The 19,546-nt window shown below is 49.1% G+C and overlaps 1 protein-coding gene across 1 annotated transcript in view; it reads right to left on the bottom strand.

Moving 5' to 3' along the window:
* CD109 (CD109 molecule) overlaps positions 1-19,546 on the bottom strand; it is a 559,535-nt gene that overhangs the window by 274,989 nt on the left and 265,000 nt on the right. The window contains exon 17 of the mRNA XM_063916820.1: positions 4,275-4,346. Within this exon, the coding sequence (XP_063772890.1) occupies positions 4,275-4,346 (72 nt within the window). The remainder of the gene's footprint in view (positions 1-4,274; positions 4,347-19,546) is intronic.

Raw genomic sequence — 19,546 nt, 5'->3', positions numbered from 1 at the left:
CTTAGATGACCCCTTGGCTCCAGAAGGGCGTGGGATAGACTTTTGTCTAACCAAAGATTGATTTAATTGTTGTAACTGGGTACACATAGTATCTGACCATGGCGGATTAACTACAGGGACAATATGTGTCTGTAATGGCACAGGAGGTCCCACAGGGGGCGTAAGACGTGTTACAAGCGTAGTCAGCATATTTGAATATGCTGCCCAAGGTGGGTCCTGATTGGCCACAGGTGCCGCAGGCAGGCTGGGAGATGTATGACACCCAGCGCCTGAACCAGCAGCTAACACTTCCCCCACTGGTGAATCTGTGGCGACAGCACTGCATGATGCAGGAGCGCCCGCGGCTGTCTCGCCCTGTGTAGCTGACATTACATGGGATGTAGCCTTAGGGCATAACAGTACAATATAGCCAGACAAACACAATACCAGCAAATAATCCCCTGTGTTATGTGACACTAAACACAGAGCAAAAACAGAGGACTGAAAAACAGTGAGAAATACAAAACAGTATACCCTGTGTAGCACTATATATTATATGGGATCCTGATGCACCTAGCCGCCAGCGTACAGAATATAGGGGGTCATTCCGAGATGATCGTAGCTGTGCTAAATTAGCACAGCTACGATCATCTTTCCTGATATGCGGGGGGACGCCCAGCAGGTCAGTCCGGCCCCCCCTCGCAGAAGTGCAAAGGCATCGCACAGCGGCGATGCCTTTGCACTTCAGGAGTAGCTCCCGACCAGCTCAGCTTTAGCGTGCTGGCCGGGAGCTACTCCTCGCTCCCTGGCCCGCAGCGGCTGCATATGACGTCACGCAGCCGCTGCGGCCTGCACCCCCATTCGGTCCGGCCACTCCTGTGTTGGCCGGACCACGCCTACGAAACGGCGGCCAAACACCGCCGTTTCGCCCCCTCCCGCCCAACGATCACCTCTGCCTGTCAATCAGGCAGAGGCAATCGCTGTCCTGCTACGGCCTTCGACCGTCCCGCAAGCACAGGCGCACTACGGCGCCGGCACAATGCGCAGCAGGTACCCGTTTGCTCTGCTGCATAAAAACGCAGCGAGCGAATGGGTCGGAATGACCCCCATAGTGATAGCAAAGAGTGTGATACACAAGAATGGAATCCACACAGCAGCTACAGGCACACTCAGTCACAGGTACTATGCAGGAATTATTACATATAAACAATAAAACTGTACTGGACTAGTAAATTACATATAGATATGTATGTATACAGATATAACAATGCACAGTAAACACTGGATGTATATCACAGAATACTTGTACTAAATATTCAGATAGCAGTACACTTGTTTTTAACTAACACTGTCTAAAATAACATGTAGAATACTTAAGTGTCTGTAAATGCACAGCGCTGATGATACAGGCGGATTTACAGAGGAGACAGTGCCCACCAGTCCCGGAGATCAGCCAAGCTATGGAATGGCACCAAAATCTCTGTCAGGGAGAGAGAACTGCATCTACAGGGTGGGAACTCTAGCAGTAGATGGCGCCCGGAGCTGGGGAATGGGCTACAGGTCAGCGCCTTATCCCCTCTGCTGGACTTCACCACCGGGTACTGTGGAGCATTTTATAAACAGATTTTAATAAATCCGACCTGTGCTCCTTTCCCTGGTGGAAATACTGTAGTGGGGTCCCTGTGCGGCACAGTGTCCACGCCAGCGGCACGGTCCATCTCCTTGGATCGCGATTTACCAGCGGGCCCCACCTGAGGGACCCTCTTACCTCCTCCCTTTAGTGCAGCAACGCAATCCTGGAGAGTGGCAGCGGTGGTGTGCCTGAAAACCGGTGCGTCTCCGCTGTAAGTACCCGGAACCCGGCCGCGGGAGTATGCATCAACGCTGAGGTGATGGAGCCGCAGCAGAGCATGTCATAAATACACAGAAAGTGCTGCGGCCCTTGAAGTCTTCTAAAAAGCTCTTTTCAGGGCTGCCTAGCACAGCCCCACCTGTTAGTGACCTGCACTGCAGGCACAAACTACAAAACTGAGCTCCAGTGTCTGGAGGCGGGGCTATAGAGGAGGTGGTACAGTGCATCCTGGGAACAGTCAAAGCTTTAGCCTGTTGGTGCCTCGGATCAAGATCCAACTCTACACCCTGATGTTATTCGCTGTGGAATACCAGTGTACCCCGCGGCAGAAATAGGCTCGTGAAGGGAGCATGCGGTGCTGCTGTGGGAGCAGGCAGTACGCAGTAAGTTTGCAGCTTCAGGGCTCTTGGGTCACAGGCAATGCGGTACATTAGGCACCAGGGTCACACTCTGGTGCTGGGATCGCTGATGGTGGCTGGCGGTGCTCTGTTCCTGGAGTGCCGGTGTCGGCAGTATGCCGGGTGAGTGTGCAGTGTGGAGCTGGGGATGGGAGTTCTGTAAGCATGTAACCATCCCAGGCCTCCACCGGATGTAACACCTTATATAGACTCAGTCACACACAATATACAAGTGTCATATCAAATTAAACACCACAGTCTCCTTGTAGATCCTAGTCACATTGTGTGTTTTCGCGGAACGGGATCTGGCGGCTCACTCACGCCAGGCATCTTGCGCTGCATGGCATATTGAGGCAAGGTGTATGAGGAGGCATCTTTAAAACATTAATTTCTTCTTGAAGTTTTCATTTAACCACTTAACTGGCTAATATTTTTTCCAAAACTACTTAGTAATTTTAGTTTTTATATGATTGAATTAACTGAAGAATATTTATTTAGCACATATCCTACACAATTTTTATTTTAAAGTGATTTTTTTAAATAAACATCGGTACAAACATAGATGGTCAATATATCGGACCATATAGCCGCTCCTCTCCGCAGCTGTCAGGTGTCCACAGGGAAGGTGAGTGCTGCTTTTTTCCTTCGCCCCAGCGGTTGCACGGCAGGCACTTGGAGAGGGATTCAGGAAGCAGAGGGACCAGGAGGTTCCACTGTGAGTTGCAGCTGCTGGAGGATTCACTTCCAAGCAGCCAGCCACACAGTGGGCCTAATTCAGATATTGCTGCTGTTGCTATCTTTTGCCATACGCAATTGCTATTATATGCTAATATGGGCAGAAGCTTTCTTGAGCATATGGACACTCACTAATGTTGCATAATTTCCGTCCAACGGCGTATAATTGTTAATACACTAGTACCATCATCGCAAATCAGAACATCTCAGAATATGAGCGCCTCTGAAAATGCACAGGCTAAACTGCTCTCCAGAAACGCAGAGGGCTTCCTGGTAGCAAGCAAGATTGCAACTACTGATTTATTCAAGCCCGGAAAACGCCATGTGGTTAGCCATGAAACACCTGCATTTGTCCAACCACTCCCCTTCACCAACCCCAAATGCTGTCACTCACTGGGCGACTAATTCCTTGGTGCGTCCATCGCAATTCACTCACTGCACGTGCACAATGCGGCTCAGAGGCATGCGCAGTAAGAAAACATTGGTTGATTTGCTTACAATGGCTGCTTTGCGACTGCATCTGAATTATGCCCAGTTGGAATTTCTGACTGGTCGCATCAGATGCAACCATGGGGTCATTCCGAATTATTTGCTCGCTAGCAGTTTTTAGCAGCCGTGCAAACGCTATGCCGCCGTCCACTGGGAGTGTATTGTAGCTTAGCAGAAGTGAGAACGAAGGGATCGCAGAGCGGCTACAAAATAATTTTGTGCAGTTTCAGAGTAGCTTCAGACCTACTCACCGCTTGCGATCACTTCAGACTGTTCAGTTCCTGTTTTGACGTCACAAACACGCCCTGCGTTCGCCCAGCCACACCTGCATTTTTTCTGGCATGCCTGCGTTTTTCCGAATACTCCCTGAAAACGGTCAGTTGACACCCAGAAATGCCCACTTCGTGTCAATCACTCTGCGGCCAGCAGTGCGACTGAAATGCTTTGCAAGACCCTGTGTGAAACTACATCGTTCGTTGTAATAGTACGTAGCGCGTGCGCATTGCACCGCATAAGCATGCGCAGAAGTGCCGATTTTTTGCCTCATCGCTGCACAGAGAACGAATGCAGCTAGCGATCAACTCGGAATGACCCCCCATGTCAGGGAAATCACACCTGGTGTGGTTGCATCTGATGAGACCACGCCAAGAAAGTGGTTAAACAACTTGATTAAATTCCTGATTTGTGTCTTTAGACATTGACCACTTTAACAACTGTTTATGCAAATGCCATTATCATGATCCTTAATATATTTAAAAAAATTCAGCTTTAAACATTATATTGCATATATATTTTTAGATTAAATATTGAAAACATATTACCTCAAAAACATGGAACGAATTAGTAATAAACCCTGGACTGGTTGTGCTGTAATCTCTCAATTCATCTGATATCTGTGACAAATAAGTACATATATCATTTTACATAAGAAACAACATGTTGTGACATAAAAGAAGTGTTGCTGCGTTTTAAAAGAAAATAAGTCTGTATAACTAAACAGTAAAGTTTTAGAATAACAAAATTCATCCTCCGTATCTACATTTGTGCCATACTGAGTCAAATGGTGTTCCATTATGTTGCAGGTTACAACTCAAAGAAAAAATAAATGGGCTTAGACCTGAAAAAGCCAATCTCTTAAATGTTTTACTAGCAATGAACAGAGAGACTCTGTGACTGGGGATGTAGTCAGCATATCAAAATTCAGGCATTGCTCCAATTGTCAAAATTTCACATGTCCACTTTGACAAAGTCAACAAATTATTAGAGTTAGGTTTAGTATTAGGCTGCTAGTGTTAGGCCAGGGCTGTATCATCCATAACTCTAACTAGGCTGAAGCCTAGGAGCCCTGCAGGAACTAAGGGCCTGTCAACTGTTTCTACTGAGGCACCGTTACTTTCACCCTAGGTCTCCAAAAGGTTAGGCACTTTGCACTCTGCACTTTAGCAAGGCACACTCGTAGTCAGTTGAGGATTGTTTTGAGACTGCGATGAGGAGGGTGGGGAGTCCAGTAGACTAATAGCGTACTAGTGGTATTTAGAGAGAAAAGAAAAACGAGATTTATGGTAAGAACTTACCATTATTAAATATCTGCGAGGTATACTGGGCTCCACAGGGAATAACATCGGGGTGTAGAGTAGGCTCTTGATCCGAGGCACCAACAGGCTAAAAGCTTTGACTGTTCCCAGAATGCATAGCGCCGACTCCTCTATAACCCCCTGCCTCAGTTTTATTAACCAGCCCAATGCAGTAGCAGGCAAAAAGAGACGACAACCGTTAGTAGCCACATACACCACATTCTCACGACAGGAGAAGGTGTCAGCGGCTAATGCCATACTACATTCTTTGCCATGCCAAAGAAGCTAAGTGCGTCAGGGTGGGCGCCCTGCGGAGCCCAGTGTACCTCGCAGAAAGAGATTTAACAACAGTAAGTTCTTACCATAAATCTCCTTTTCTGCTGCGGGGTACACTGGGCTCCAAAGGGAATAACATCGGCGGTGTCCTAAAGCAGTTCCTCATGGGAGAGGACACAAGAACCCGGCGTCCAAAGGAAGCATCCTGGGAGGTGGATGTATCAAAGGCATAGAACCTTATGAACGTGTTCACTGAGGACCACGTAGCCGCTTTGCACAATTGTTCAAGGGTCGCACCCAGGTGGGCCACCCAAGAAAGTCCAACCGACCGAGTATAATGGGCTAATCCATTTGGCCAGGGTCTGCTTGTGAGCAGGCCTGCCACGTTTGTGAAAACCAAACAGTACAAAGAGAGAATCAGACTTCCTTATAGGAGCTGTCCTCTTCACATAGATACAGAGAGCCCGTACCACATCCAAAGACCGCTCTTTGGAAGCCAATTCAGGAGAGACAAAGGCATGGAACCACAATCTCCTGATTAAGGTGGAAAGAAGACAATACCTTAGGTAGGTACCCCGGACGTGTTCTAAGAACCACCCGGTCACTGTGAAAAATCAGATCGGGGGACCTACACGACAAGGCACCCAAATCCGACACCCGTCTAGCAGAGGCAATAGCCAGCAGAAACAATAACTTAAGGGAAAGCCACTTAAGGGCTGCAGATTCAAGAGGCTCAAACGGAGACTCTTGTAAAGCCTCCAGAACCACGACAAATCCCAAGGAGCCACAGGCGGGAAGTAAAGAGGCAGAAATATGAACCTTGATGGAGGCCAGACGAAGTTTGGCCGTACTAAACTTGTAAACGTCATGATTATTAGATGCGCACCAAGCAAAGTAAGCATTCCAGACCCTATGGTAAATCCGAGCAGAAGCCGGCTTACGGGCCTTCAACATAGTCTGAATGACCGCCTCAGAAAAACCCTTGGCACTTAGTAAGGAAGCTTCAAGAGCCACGCCGTCAAGGCCAGACGGGCCCTGGACGAGGAGGTCTGGTCGTTATGGAAGCAGAAGAGGACGGTCCAACGAGAGACCCTGGAGGTCTGAGAACCAATGCCGTCTAGGCCACACTGGAGCAATCAGAAGTAGGATTTCTCCATCTTGTTTGAACTTCTTTATTACTCTGGGCAGGAGTGACACCAGAGGGAACACGTACGGCAGCCGAAAGTTCCATGGAATTGCCAGAGCGTCCACGAACGCTGCTTGAGGATCCCTTGTCCTTGCTCCGAAGACCGGAACCTTGTGATTGTGTCTAGACGCCATCAGATCCACATCTGGGAGGCCCCACTTGTCCATGAGGAGTTGAAATACTTCTGGATGGAGGCTCCACTCTCTGGCGTGTACGTCCTGACGACTGAGGAAATCCGCTTCCCAGCTTAGGACTCCTGGGATGAACACTGCCGATATGGCTGGCAGATGGCGTTCTGCCCACTGAAGAATTCTGGGTACTTCCCTCAATGCCATGCGGCTTTGAGTGCCACCTTGATGATTTATGTTCGCCACCATGGTGGCGTTGTCCGACTGTACTTGAACAGGTCTGTTCTGTATTAAATGCTGGGCCAAGTTCAGAGCATTGAACACCGCCCACAGTTCCAGAATGTTTATCGGGAGGAGAGACTCCTCCTTGGTCCACTGACCCTGAAGGGAGTGTTGCTCCAACACCGTGCCCCAACCTCTCAGACTGTCATCTGTTGTCGAAGGCCGACACCATGAGAACTAGCACTTGCATTGCCGAATGTATCGACACTTGCGGACGAGATAGGAAGCATCGAAACCTATCCTGAAGTTTCAGGACCTTCACCTGAGACAAGAACAACCACTGGTTGTGAGTGTCTAACAATGCCCACAGGTGCACCATGCTCTGAGCAGGGACCAGGGAAGATTTCTTCTAGTTGATGAGCCAGCTGTGGGCTTGCAGAAACTGGAGTGTCAGATCCAGATGGCGTAGGAGAATTTCTCGGGAATTCGCCAGGATCAACAAGTCATCCAGATACGGGAGGATCCTGACCCCTTGTCGGCGGAGTACAGCCGTCATTAACGCCATGACCTTGGTGAAGACTTGCGGGGCCGTGGTCAAACCAAAAGGTAATGCCTGAAATTGGTAATGGAGGTTGCCAACAGCAAACCTCAGATATTGATGATGCGACATTGCAATAGGAATATGCAGGTAAGCATCCTGTATGTCCAGGGAGACCATATAATCCCATGGTTCCAAAGCCAGAACAATAGAGCGAAGGGTTTCCATACAAACTTGGAGACTTTCACAAATTTGTTCAAGGACTTGAGGTTGAGAATGGGCCGAGAGGACCCATTCGGTTTCGGGACTAGGAATAGACGTGAAAAGTACCCCTTGCCTCTCTGAGTCAGAGGTACCTGTACTACCACTCCTGTGTCCAGGAGGGACTGTACCACCGAATGAAGAGTTTTTGCCTTCACCTGATCCAAAGGGACGTGTCAGGCAAAATCAATGAGGGGGGCGATTCTTGAAGGAGTGACGACTTCCCGTACCCAGGCATCGGAAGTGGTCTTCAACAATTCCAGGGTAATCCCTAGAAGTCGGCCCCCACCCTGGGATCCCCCAGAGGGAGGCCCGCCCCGTCATGCAGCAGGTTTGTACGTTTTGGAAGCAGGCTGACGGGCAGCCCAGGCCCGTTTAGGTTTGGGCTTAGCGGTTTTGGAAGTGCGAGCCTGTTTCGGGTATGCCTGACCTTTTGCTTTACCTGAAGAATGAAAGGAGCGAAAGGAAGTACTCTTAGCCTTCGGTACCAAAGGAGCAGTACTAGGTAGACATGCTGTTTTAGCAGAAGCTAAGTCAGCCACTATCTTGTTGAGGTCCTCTCCAAAAAGAATGTCTCCCTTAAAAGGGAGCAGCTCCAGGGTTTTCTTAGAGTCCAGATCCACAGACCAGGAACGTAACTAGAGAATCCGGTGAGCCAAAATGGACGTAGTAGAAGCCTTGGCCGCCAGAATACCGGCATCAGAAGCCGCCTCCTTAATGTAATGAGATGCTGTGACAATATACGAGAGACATTGTCTAGAATTATCAGAAAAGTTGGATGGCAGCTCTGCTTCCACCTCCTGAGCCCACGCTTCAATAGCCTCTGCAGCCCATGTTGCTCCAATAGTGGGCCGATGTGCAGCACCTGCTAGGGTGTAAATCGCTTTTAAGCAACCCTCCACACGCTTATCCATCTCCATCGTTTTTTTCAGAGAACTGACGGTAGTTACAGGCAGAGCCGAGGACACCACCAGCCTCGCTACTTGCGAATCCACTGGCGGGGATGTTTCCCAATTTTTACTTAGCTCCGCAGCGAGAGGATAGCGAGCCAGCATCTTCTTGTGCGGTGTGCATTTCTTTCCTGGATTTTCCCAGGATTCCTGACGTATTTCAACTAAATGGTCAGAATGGGGTAAAACTTGTTTAATAACCTTCCGTCGTTTAAACCTTTCGAGGTAGCATCAGGCTCTGGGTCATCAGTAATTTGAAGAATTAGCCTGATAGCCTCCAATAAGTCAGGAACATCCACCTGAGAGACCGATTCCCCATCAGAATTATTTGGATCAGTGTCTGTGGGGTCAGTATATACGCCTTCTTCATCAGACGAGGTGTCTGGGATGGGGGTGGATTGTGAGGAAGTAATGGTCTGCTTAGAGGACCCCTTGGTCTTAGGCGGGCGAGGGTTAGACGTCTGTTTAGTCAGTGAGTGGTTCAATTGCTGTAACTGAGCGGACAGTTGATCTGCCCAAGGCGGATTAACCGCAGGGACCATAAGCGGTTATACCAGCATAGGAGGTCCCATAGGGGACGCAAGTTTAGTCACCAGCGTACTTAATAACGTGGAGAAAGTAGCCCAAGGTGGGTCGTTATGAAACCCTGTTGCTACAGTTCCACTGGGGGGTAAAGAACCCCCAGAACCTGAACCCTCTGCTGCTATGTTCTCCTCTAATATGTCCGCAGCGTCACCACCACGCAATGTGGGATCAGCCCCAGCTCCGTCACCCCTTGTAGTTGACATGTTTGAAAGCTCAATTCATGGGCAACCCAGTAGAATATCAGCAGCCTAATACCTTAACGAGAACTCCCTGTGCAGTGTATGAGCACAAAGAGAGATTTCAAGCACAAATCACAGAAAAAAATACACAGTAAGTATATCCTGTGAAACACCTTTATTAAACAATAACCCTGACGCACTTAGCCCCCTCAGGTTACAGAATATAGGGATAGCAATCTGAGTGAGATACAGGAAATGGAAGTCACGCAGCAGCTATATGCACACACACACACAGAGTCACATGTACAATGCAGAAATTATGACATGCAATAAAACTGCACTGGTCTATCAATACAAAGTAATACTAAGTACAGCTATATAAGTAATAGATATAACAATGCACAGTAAAGACTGCATGTATATCACAGGGTACTTGTACTAAATAACCCTGACTAAATGCACTATTTCTTAACTAACACTGTCAGCAGACATGTAGAATACTTAAGTGTCCTGTAAAATAAACAGCGCTGACATGCAGGCGGCTTTACAGAGAAGGATTTGCCCAAACAGTCACAGGATCAGCTCAGCTTGAGGTAATGGCGCCCAAACCCTGACAGGGAGTGAGAGAGAGAGAGAGATGCAGCTCCAGGGCAGGAACATTTACTCTAAATGGCGCCCTGGGGCTGGGGGAGGGGATACAGGTCAAAGCCTTATCCCCTTGCTGGGCTTCACCACCGGGTACTGTGGGCTATGTAATAAACTGTTTTTAGTAAAACCGACCTGTGCCCTTGCCCTGGTGGACTAGTGGGGTCCCTGCACTACCACAGTGTCCACGCCAGCGCGCGGGGCCCGCCTCCCAACGTCCGCGCCGGATCGCGGTTTACAGCGGGTATCGCCTGGGGGACCCTCTTACCTCCTCCCAAAGTGCGGTCACGTGATCCTGGAGAGCTGCGGTGGGGTGTGTGACTGACTGGAGCAAACCGGAGCCTTCGATGTAAGAACCCGGAAGCTAGGGCGCGGGAGTATACAGCGCCGCTGGGGGAGGTGATGGAGTTTCAGCAGGAGATGTCTGACTGACATCTAACACACACAGGGGTATATTTACTAAGGTCCCGATTTTGACCGAGATGCTGTTTTTTCTTCAAAGTGTCATGTCGGGAATTTACTAAGCAAAAATCTCGGCAGTGATGAGGGCATTCGTAATATTTTGGAAGTCCTAGGAAAAAATTACGAATTAATACACCATCGGTCAAATACGCCTGCAATTTGGTAGAAATCGGTAATTTACTAAAAAGTGCAAATCACAAACACTGCCGACAATAGCCAAACACTGCCGTGCTGAAATACAATTCGTGAAAAAGTGCTAAAAAAAACAGACCTGCTTTTTTATCCCGTGTTTGGATAGGCATGCACGGATCCATGAGATCCGTGCATGTTTATCAGTGGGAAGGGGATGGGAAAGTGTTATTTTTTTGGGGAAAAAATTGCGTGGGGTCCCCCCTCCTAAGCAAAACCAGCCTCGGGCTCTTTGAGCCGGTCCTGGTTGCAAAAATATGGGGGGGAAAATGATAGGGGTTCCCCCATATTTAAACAACCAGCACTGGGCTCTGCGCCTGGTCCTGGTTCCAAAAATACGGGGGACAAAAAGCGTAGGGGTCCCCCGTATTTCGGAAACCAGCACCGGGCTCCACTAGCCAGATACATAATGCCACAGCCGGGGGACACTTTTATATAGGTCCCGGCGGCCCTGACATTACATAAACAACTAGTCACCCCTGGCCGGGGTACCCTGGAGGAGTGGGGACCCCTTCAATCAAGGGGTCCCCCCCCCTCCAGCCACCCAAGGACCAGGGGTGAAGCCCGAGGCTGTCCCCCCCATCCAAGGGCTGCGGATGGGAGGCTGATAGCCTTGTTGTCAAAAAATGAATATTGTTTTTAGTAGCAGTACTACAAGTCCCAGCAAGCCTCCCCCGCAAGCTGGTACTTGGAGAACCACAAGTACCAGCATGCGGAGGAACACCGGGCCCGCTGGTACCTGTAGTACTACTACTAAAAAAATACCCCAATAAAAACATAAGACACACACCTTGAGAGTAAAACTTTAATGCATACATCCACACTTCCATATACACATACTTACCTAATGTCACGATCCGGGTATCTGGACGCCATTACTTACCCTTCAGATGCCTCCTAAGGCTGGCTCAGCGTTCCAGGATCGGATCCCATCTGTTATACTGATGTCCACATTCTTGCCTCCTCTCCTGTCGCTCTGGGACGCGGTCACCGCGGCGCCTGTTGCATCCGGAGTGGCGTCTCCCGCGGCCTCCGCCGCTGTTCCTGAGTTTCTGCATGCAGAATGTCAGAGTGGTGATTGCGTCAGCCGCGGCCTCCGCTGTGCCCGCGTGGTTAGGTGTGCACTTATCAGTCTGGCGTCTCCTGTCTCCTGTGGCCGGCGCCGCCATTACTGTTTTAATTCCCACATGGATTACAAACCAAACTTCCCTCCAAGTGTCTGCATGGGCGCAGCCATCTTGGATTCTGTCATCTGTTAATTTCCACCAATCTGCTGTCTGCATTGTTAATCTGCATAATTGCCTAGCCAATCTCTTCCTTGCTGCAGGTATAAGTAATCTGTGCCTGAGCAAGGAAGGCGTCAGTGCTTTGGTTGTCAAACCTAGTTCCAGTTTGTCTCTCTCCTGTGGTTGTTTTCCAGGTTCCAGCTCCTATCTCCACACTTCCACTAAAGAGACCCGCACCAGCATTTCCACCTGCGGTGTAGCCTGACTCTCCTATCCATTTGGATTCATCTGCTTCCAGCTACAGATCCACCTGCTTTCAGCATCCAGCTTCCAGCAGAGGTCAGCTCTTCTTAAAGTGCCGGTACCCTTTTCTGCAGATTATTATTTATCACCGGCATTATTATTTCACCGCTCTCAAGCTCCAAACATCACTTTCATATTTCATCGCTCTCAAGCTACATTTATTATTTAACTGGTTCCAGCCAGTATCCACTCCGTGCCAACATCAGTCTGGTTCCAGCCAGTACCCACAGCAGCCGTTTTACCCACAGCAGCCCAGCTTTTCCTGGAACACCAGCTGGTACGATCCTGGGCTATTTCCATTGCTACAGTTGGGCCTGGTAAGGACTTTCCACCTAGAAGATTATTAAGAACTATCTCATACTACCAGAGCCCTGTGGTCCTTGCCACCCTGTAGTACCCAGGAACTGTGTTATTTCCCTGCTGAGTTTTATGTTTTCTTATTTGCTGCTGTGTTACGGAGTATGTCATAATAAACATCATTGACTTCTATCCTGGTTGTCGTGGTCACGCCTTCGGGCAGTTATTCTACATGTTACTTACATGTCTAGGGGTCTGATACAACCTCCCAGGTTCCGTTACATCTCAGCCCCTACAACTGAGGCTGCCTCCCGTCAGCTCAGGCCCTCAGTTGTGACAGTAAGCACTGACCATATGAATCCAGCCGGAGACCAGGATCAAGCGGCCAGGCCGATGCAAGAACTGGCAGCCCGACTTGAACATCAGGAGGCTGCACAGGGCCACATCATCCGCTGTCTCCAGGATCTCTCTACTCGGCTGGATGGGATTCAGACAACCCTCCGTGGATCAGACGCGTCCGGTGCGTCAACCACAGTGACTCCAGCTATAACCCCACCCACCTTACCCATTTCTGCTCCACGTCTTCATCTTCCAACGCCAGCAAAATTTGACGGATCTCTAAGATTCTGCAGGGTATTTCTCAACCAGTGTGAGATTCAGTTTGAGCTACAACCTGGCAATTTTCCCAGTGACCGTACAAAAATTGCCTACATTATCTCTCTTCTCAGTGGCTCAGCCCTTGATTGGGCATCACCGTTATGGGAGAGGTCCGACACCCTGCTATCCTCCTACACTGCATTTGTGTCAACATTCAGGCGTATCTTCGACGAGCCCGGCCGGGTAACTTCAGCCTCATCTGAGATTCTCCGTTTACGCCAGGGATTACGTACTGTAGGACAATATCTTATACAGTTCCAGATCCTGGCATCCGAACTGGCATGGAACGACGAGGCCCTGTATGCTGCATTCTGGCATGGCTTATCTGAGCGTATTAAAGATGAGTTAGCTACCAGAGACTTACCTTCCAAGTTAGATGAGCTAATCTCACTCTGCACGAAAGTTGATTTACGTTTCAGAGAAAGAGCAACTGAGCGTGGAAGATCATCTGCTCCAAAATCTTCTGCTCCTCCTCCTCGCCAACTGTCACCATCTAAAGATGAGCCCATGCAACTTGGCCGTTCTCGTCTAACTCCTGCTGAGCGCCGAAGACATCTCTCTGAGTCTCTTTGTCTTTATTGTGCAGCTTCGTCTCACATCATCAATGCCTGTCCCAACCGTCTGGGAAAACTCCAAATCCTAGCTCGCCAAGGAGAGGGCCGGCTAGGAGTAATGATCTCCTCTCCATCTCCTCATGATTGTAATTTTCCAGTCTCGCTTCAAGTTGCTCAACGTTATCGGAACGTCATTGCCCTCCTTGATTCTGGAGCAGCTGGGAACTTTATTACCGAAGCCTATGTTAAACGGTGGTCCCTACCCACCGAGAGACTTCCTTCGTCCATCTCCTTAACTGCCGTGGATGGCAGCAAGATTTTTGATGCAGTTATTTCTCTAAGGACTCTACCAGTTCGTCTGAGAGTGGGAGTTCTTCATTCCGAATTTATTTCTTTTTTAGTGATTCCAAGAGCCACACATCCTGTGGTCCTGGGCCTTCCATGGCTCCGTCTTCACAATCCATCTATTGATTGGACGACTACGCAGATTCTGGCATGGGGTCCCTCCTGTGCTGAGACATGTTTGTTTAAAGTATTGCCTGTCTGTTCTTCCTCCCCCAGGTCGTCTGATGTTCCACCTCCTCCATATCAAGATTTCACGGATGTGTTCAGTAAAGCTTCTGCTGATATCCTTCCTCCTCATAGAGAATGGGACTGCCCGATTGATCTCGTTCCAGGGAAGGTTCCACCTCGAGCCAGAACTTACCCGTTGTCTCTGCCTGAGACACATTCTATGGAGGAATACATTAAAGAGAACCTAGCAAAGGGGTTCATTCGACCTTCCTCTTCTCCAGCCGGCGCAGGCTTCTTTTTCGTAAAGAAAAAGATGGTGGTCTGCGTCCGTGCATCGACTACAGAGGTCTGAATGACATTACCATCAAGAACCGCTATCCACTACCCCTGATTACTGAGCTCTTTGATAGAGTTAGCAGAGCTACCATCTTCACAAAGCTGGACTTGAGAGGTGCATACAATCTCATCGGGATCCGTGAGGGTGACGAGTGGAAGACCGCCTTTAACACCCGTGACGGACATTATGAGTACCTCGTCATGCCCTTCGGATTGAGCAATGCGCCAGCTGTCTTCGAGCATTTTGTCAATGAGATCTTCAGAGACATTTTATACCGTCATGTCGTGGTCTATCTAGATGATATCCTCATTTTTGCCAACAATTTAGAGGAACATCGTTTTTGGGTAAAAGAGGTTCTGTCCCGTCTCCGTGTCAATCATCTCTATTGCAAATTAGAGAAATGCGTCTTTGAAGTCAAGTCCATTCCGTTTCTAGGTTACATTGTGTCCGGTTCCGGACTAGAGATGGATCCTGAGAAACTACAAGCAATCCAGAATTGGCCGATACCCTTAACCCTCAAGGGGGTCCAGAGGTTCTTAGGGTTTGCCAATTATTACAGAAAGTTTATACGAGACTTTTCCACCATTGTGGCGCCTATTACTGCTTTAACTAAGAAGGGTGCTAATCCGTCCAAGTGGTCTGAAGAAGCTACGCAAGCTTTTCATCTCTTAAAACAACGGTTCATCTCTGCACCAGTTCTGAAACAGCCCGACATCGACTCTCCTTTCATCTTAGAGGTGGATGCCTCCTCCGTTGGAGTAGGAGCGGTGTTATCTCAGAGGGCTAAAGATGGCCATTTACATCCTTGCAGTTTCTTCTCCCGGAAGTTCGCCCCAGCAGAGCGCAACTATGCCATTGGCGACCAGGAGTTGCTAGCCATCAAGCTCGCTCTAGAGGAGTGGAGATATCTGTTGGAGGGAGCTTCTCATTCAATCACCATACTTACAGACCACAAGAACCTTTTATATCTGAAAGGCGCACAATGTCTCAACCCTCGTCAGGCCAGATGGGCACTTTTCTTTTCCAGGTTCGACTTTAAACTCCAGTTCTGTCCGGGCTCTCAGAATCGCAAGGCCGATGCCCTTTCCTGCTCATGGGAGCAAGAAAATGAGTCAGAGTCTTCAGACAAGCATCCTATTATCAATCCGTTGGCATTCTCCACGGTAGGGATGGACTCTACGCCCCCACCAGGGAAAAGTTTTGTGAGGCCGGTGCTAAGGAAGAAGCTCATGCATTGGGCCCATGCTTCCCGTTTTGCCGGACATACAGGTATCCAAAAAACCCTGGAGTTTATCTCTAGGTCCTATTGGTGGCCAACTCTGAAAAAGGACGTCATGGAGTTTATTGCATCTTGCCCAAAGTGTGCCCAACATAAAGTATCCCGCCAGTCGCCTGCGGGGCAACTGGTTCCACTATCCGTTCCCCGTCGACCATGGACCCATTTGTCGATGGATTTCATTACAGACTTACCCATGTGCAACAAGTTCAATACCATCTGGGTGGTAGTTGACCGGTTCACCAAGATGGCACACTTCATTCCTCTCACCGGTCTTCCGTCAGCTTCCAAGTTGGCTCAAGTGTTCATACAAGAGATCTTCCGACTTCACGGTCTTCCTGAAGAAATTATCTCAGATCGAGGAGTCCAATTCACAGCCAAATTCTGGCGAAGTTTATGTCAAGTCCTCCAAGTCAAACTAAAGTTTTCCACGGCTTACCATCCTCAGACCAATGGTCAAACTGAGAGGGTGAATCAGGACTTGGAGGCCTTCCTCCGCATCTATGTGTCTTCCTCTCAAGATGACTGGGTTCAATTACTTCCCTGGGCCGAGTTCTGTCATAACAATCAGTATCATTCCTCATCTTCTTCAACACCATTCTTCACCAACTTTGGATTCCACCCTAAAGTCCCTGAATTCCAACCGCTCCCAGCAACTTCTGTTCCAGCAGTGGATATCACCTTGCATCAGTTTGCAAACAACTGGAAGAGTGTACGAGCAGCTCTGCTCAAGGCATCGTTCAGGTATAAGAAGTTTGCGGACAAGAAGCGTAGAGCGGTTCCTGCTCTCAAGGTGGGTGATCGGGTATGGTTATCCACGAAGAATTTGAGGTTAAGAGTTCCCAGTATGAAGTTTGCACCTCGCTACATTGGTCCTTTCAAAATTGAGCAAGTCATCAATCCTGTTGCTTACAGACTTCAGTTACCTCCCTTCTTAAAAATACCCAGGACATTCCATGTTTCCCTGTTGAAACCGCTGATCTGAATCGGTTTCATTCCTCACTTCCTCCAACTCCGAAAGTCCAAACTCAACGAGGCATTGAGTATGAAGTGGCCAAGATCCTGGACTCACGTCACCGTTACGGTCAACTACAGTATCTTATTGACTGGAAGGGTTACGGCCCTGAGGAACGCTCATGGACCAATGCTTCTGATGTCCATGCTCCTGCCTTGGTCCGGAAACTCCATTCCAAGTTTCCTCAAAAGCCAAAGAAGTGTCCTGGGGCCACTCCTAAAGGGGGGGGGGGGGGGGTGCTGTCACGATCCGGGTATCTGGACGCCATTACTTACCCTTCAGATGCCTCCTAAGGCTGGCTCAGCGTTCCAGGACCGGATCCCATCTGTTATACTGATGTCCACATTCTTGCCTCCTCTCCTGTCGCTCTGGGACGCGGTCACCGCGGCGCCTGTTGCATCCGGAGTGGCGTCTCCCGCGGCCTCCGCCGCTGTTCCTGAGTTTCTGCATGCAGAATGTCAGAGTGGTGATTGCGTCAGCCGCGGCCTCCGCTGTGCCCGCGTGGTTAGGTGTGCACTTATCAGTCTGGCGTCTCCTGTGGCCGGCGCCGCCATTACTGTTTTAATTCCCACATGGATTACAAACCAAACTTCCCTCCAAGTGTCTGCATGGGCGCAGCCATCTTGGATTCTGTCATCTGTTCATTTCCACCAATCTGCTGTCTGCATTGTTAATCTGCATAATTGCCTAGCCAATCTCTTCCTTGCTGCAGGTATAAGTAATCTGTGCCTGAGCAAGGAAGGCGTCAGTGCTTTGGTTGTCAAACCTAGTTCCAGTTTGTCTCTCTCCTGTGGTTGTTTTCCAGGTTCCAGCTCCTATCTCCACACTTCCACTAAAGAGACCCGCACCAGCATTTCCACCTGCGGTGTAGCCTGACTCTCCTATCCATTTGGATTCATCTGCTTCCAGCTACAGATCCACCTGCTTTCAGCATCCAGCTTCCAGCAGAGGTCAGCTCTTCTTAAAGTGCCGGTACCCTTTTCTGCAGATTATTATTTATCACCGGCATTATTATTTCACCGCTCTCAAGCTCCAAACATCACTTTCATATTTCATCGCTCTCAAGCTACATTTATTATTTAACTGGTTCCAGCCAGTATCCACTCCGTGCCAACATCAGTCTGGTTCCAGCCAGTACCCACAGCAGCCGTTTTACCCACAGCAGCCCAGCTTTTCCTGGAACACCAGCTGGTACGATCCTGGGCTATTTCCATTGCTACAGTCGGGCCTGGTAAGGACTTTCCACCTAGAAGATTATTAAGAACTATCTCATACTACCAGAGCCCTGTGGTCCTTGCCACCCTGTAGTACCCAGGAACTGTGTTATTTCCCTGCTGAGTTTTATGTTTTCTTATTTGCTGCTGTGTTACGGAGTATGTCATAATAAACATCATTGACTTTTATCCTGGTTGTCGTGGTCACGCCTTCGGGCAGTTATTCTACATGTTACTTACATGTCTAGGGGTCTGATACAACCTCCCAGGTTCCGTTACATCTCAGCCCCTACAACTGAGGCTGCCTCCCGTCAGCTCAGGCCCTCAGTTGTGACACCTACCTGTATGTTCACACGAGGGTCGGTCCTCTTCTCCATGTAGAATCCATGGTGTACCTGTTGAAAAAATTATACTCACAAAATCCAGTGTAGATGGCTCCTCTTGTAATCCAGGTACTTGGCAAAAAAAAAAAACGGATACCCGACCTCGCACTGAAGGGGCCCCATGTTTTCACATGGGACCCCTTTCCCCGAATGCCAGAAACCCCCTCTGACTTATGTCTAAGAGGGTTCCATCAGCCAATCAGGGAGCGCCACATTGTGGCACCCTCCTGATTGGCTGTGTGCTCCTGTACTGTATGACAGGCGGCACCCGGCAGTGTTACAATGTAGCGCCTATGCGCTCCATTATAACCAATGGTGGGAACTTTGTGGTCAGCGGTGAGGTTACTTTCGGTCAACCGCTGACCACAAAGTTCCCACCATTGGTTACAATGGAGCGCATACATTGTAACACTGAGGCGCTACATTGTAACACTGCCGTTTGCTGCCTGTCATACAGTACAGGAGCACACAGCCAATCAGGAGGGTGCCACAATGTGGCGCTCCCTGATTGGCTGATGGAACCCTCTTAGACATAAGTCAGAGGGGGTTTCTGGCATTCGGGAAAAGGGGTCCCATGTGAAAACATGGGGCCCCTTTCAGTGCGAGGTCGGGTATCCGTTTTTTTTTTTTTGCCAAGTACCTGGATTACAAATGGATTACAAGAGGAGCCATCTACACTGGATTTTGTGAGTATAATTTTTTCAACAGGTACACCATGGATTCTACATGGAGAAGAGGACCGACCCTCGTGAACATAGGTAAGTATGTGTATATGGAAGTGTGGATGTATGCATTAAAGTTTTACTTTCAAGGTGTGTGTCTTATGTTTTTATTGGGGTATTTTTTTAGTAGTAGTACTACTACAGGTACCAGCGGGCCCGGTGTTCCTCCGCATGCTGGTACTTGTGGTTCTCCAAGTACCAGCTTGCGGGGGAGGCTTGCTGGGACTTGTAGTACAGCTACTAAAAACAATATTCATTTTTTGACAACAAGGCTATCAGCCTCCCATCCGCAGCCCTTGGATGGGGGGGACAGCCTCGGGCTTCACCCCTGGTCCTTGGGTGGCTGGAGGGGGGGGACCCCTTGATTGAAGGGGTCCCCACTCCTCCAGGGTACCTCGCCA

Source organism: Pseudophryne corroboree, chromosome 4 (genome assembly GCF_028390025.1).
Source record: "Pseudophryne corroboree isolate aPseCor3 chromosome 4, aPseCor3.hap2, whole genome shotgun sequence".
NCBI classification, from domain to species: Eukaryota; Metazoa; Chordata; class Amphibia; order Anura; family Myobatrachidae; genus Pseudophryne; species Pseudophryne corroboree.
The sequence above is the reverse complement of the archived record's forward strand: the minus strand, read 5'-3'. Positions and strand labels throughout refer to the sequence as shown.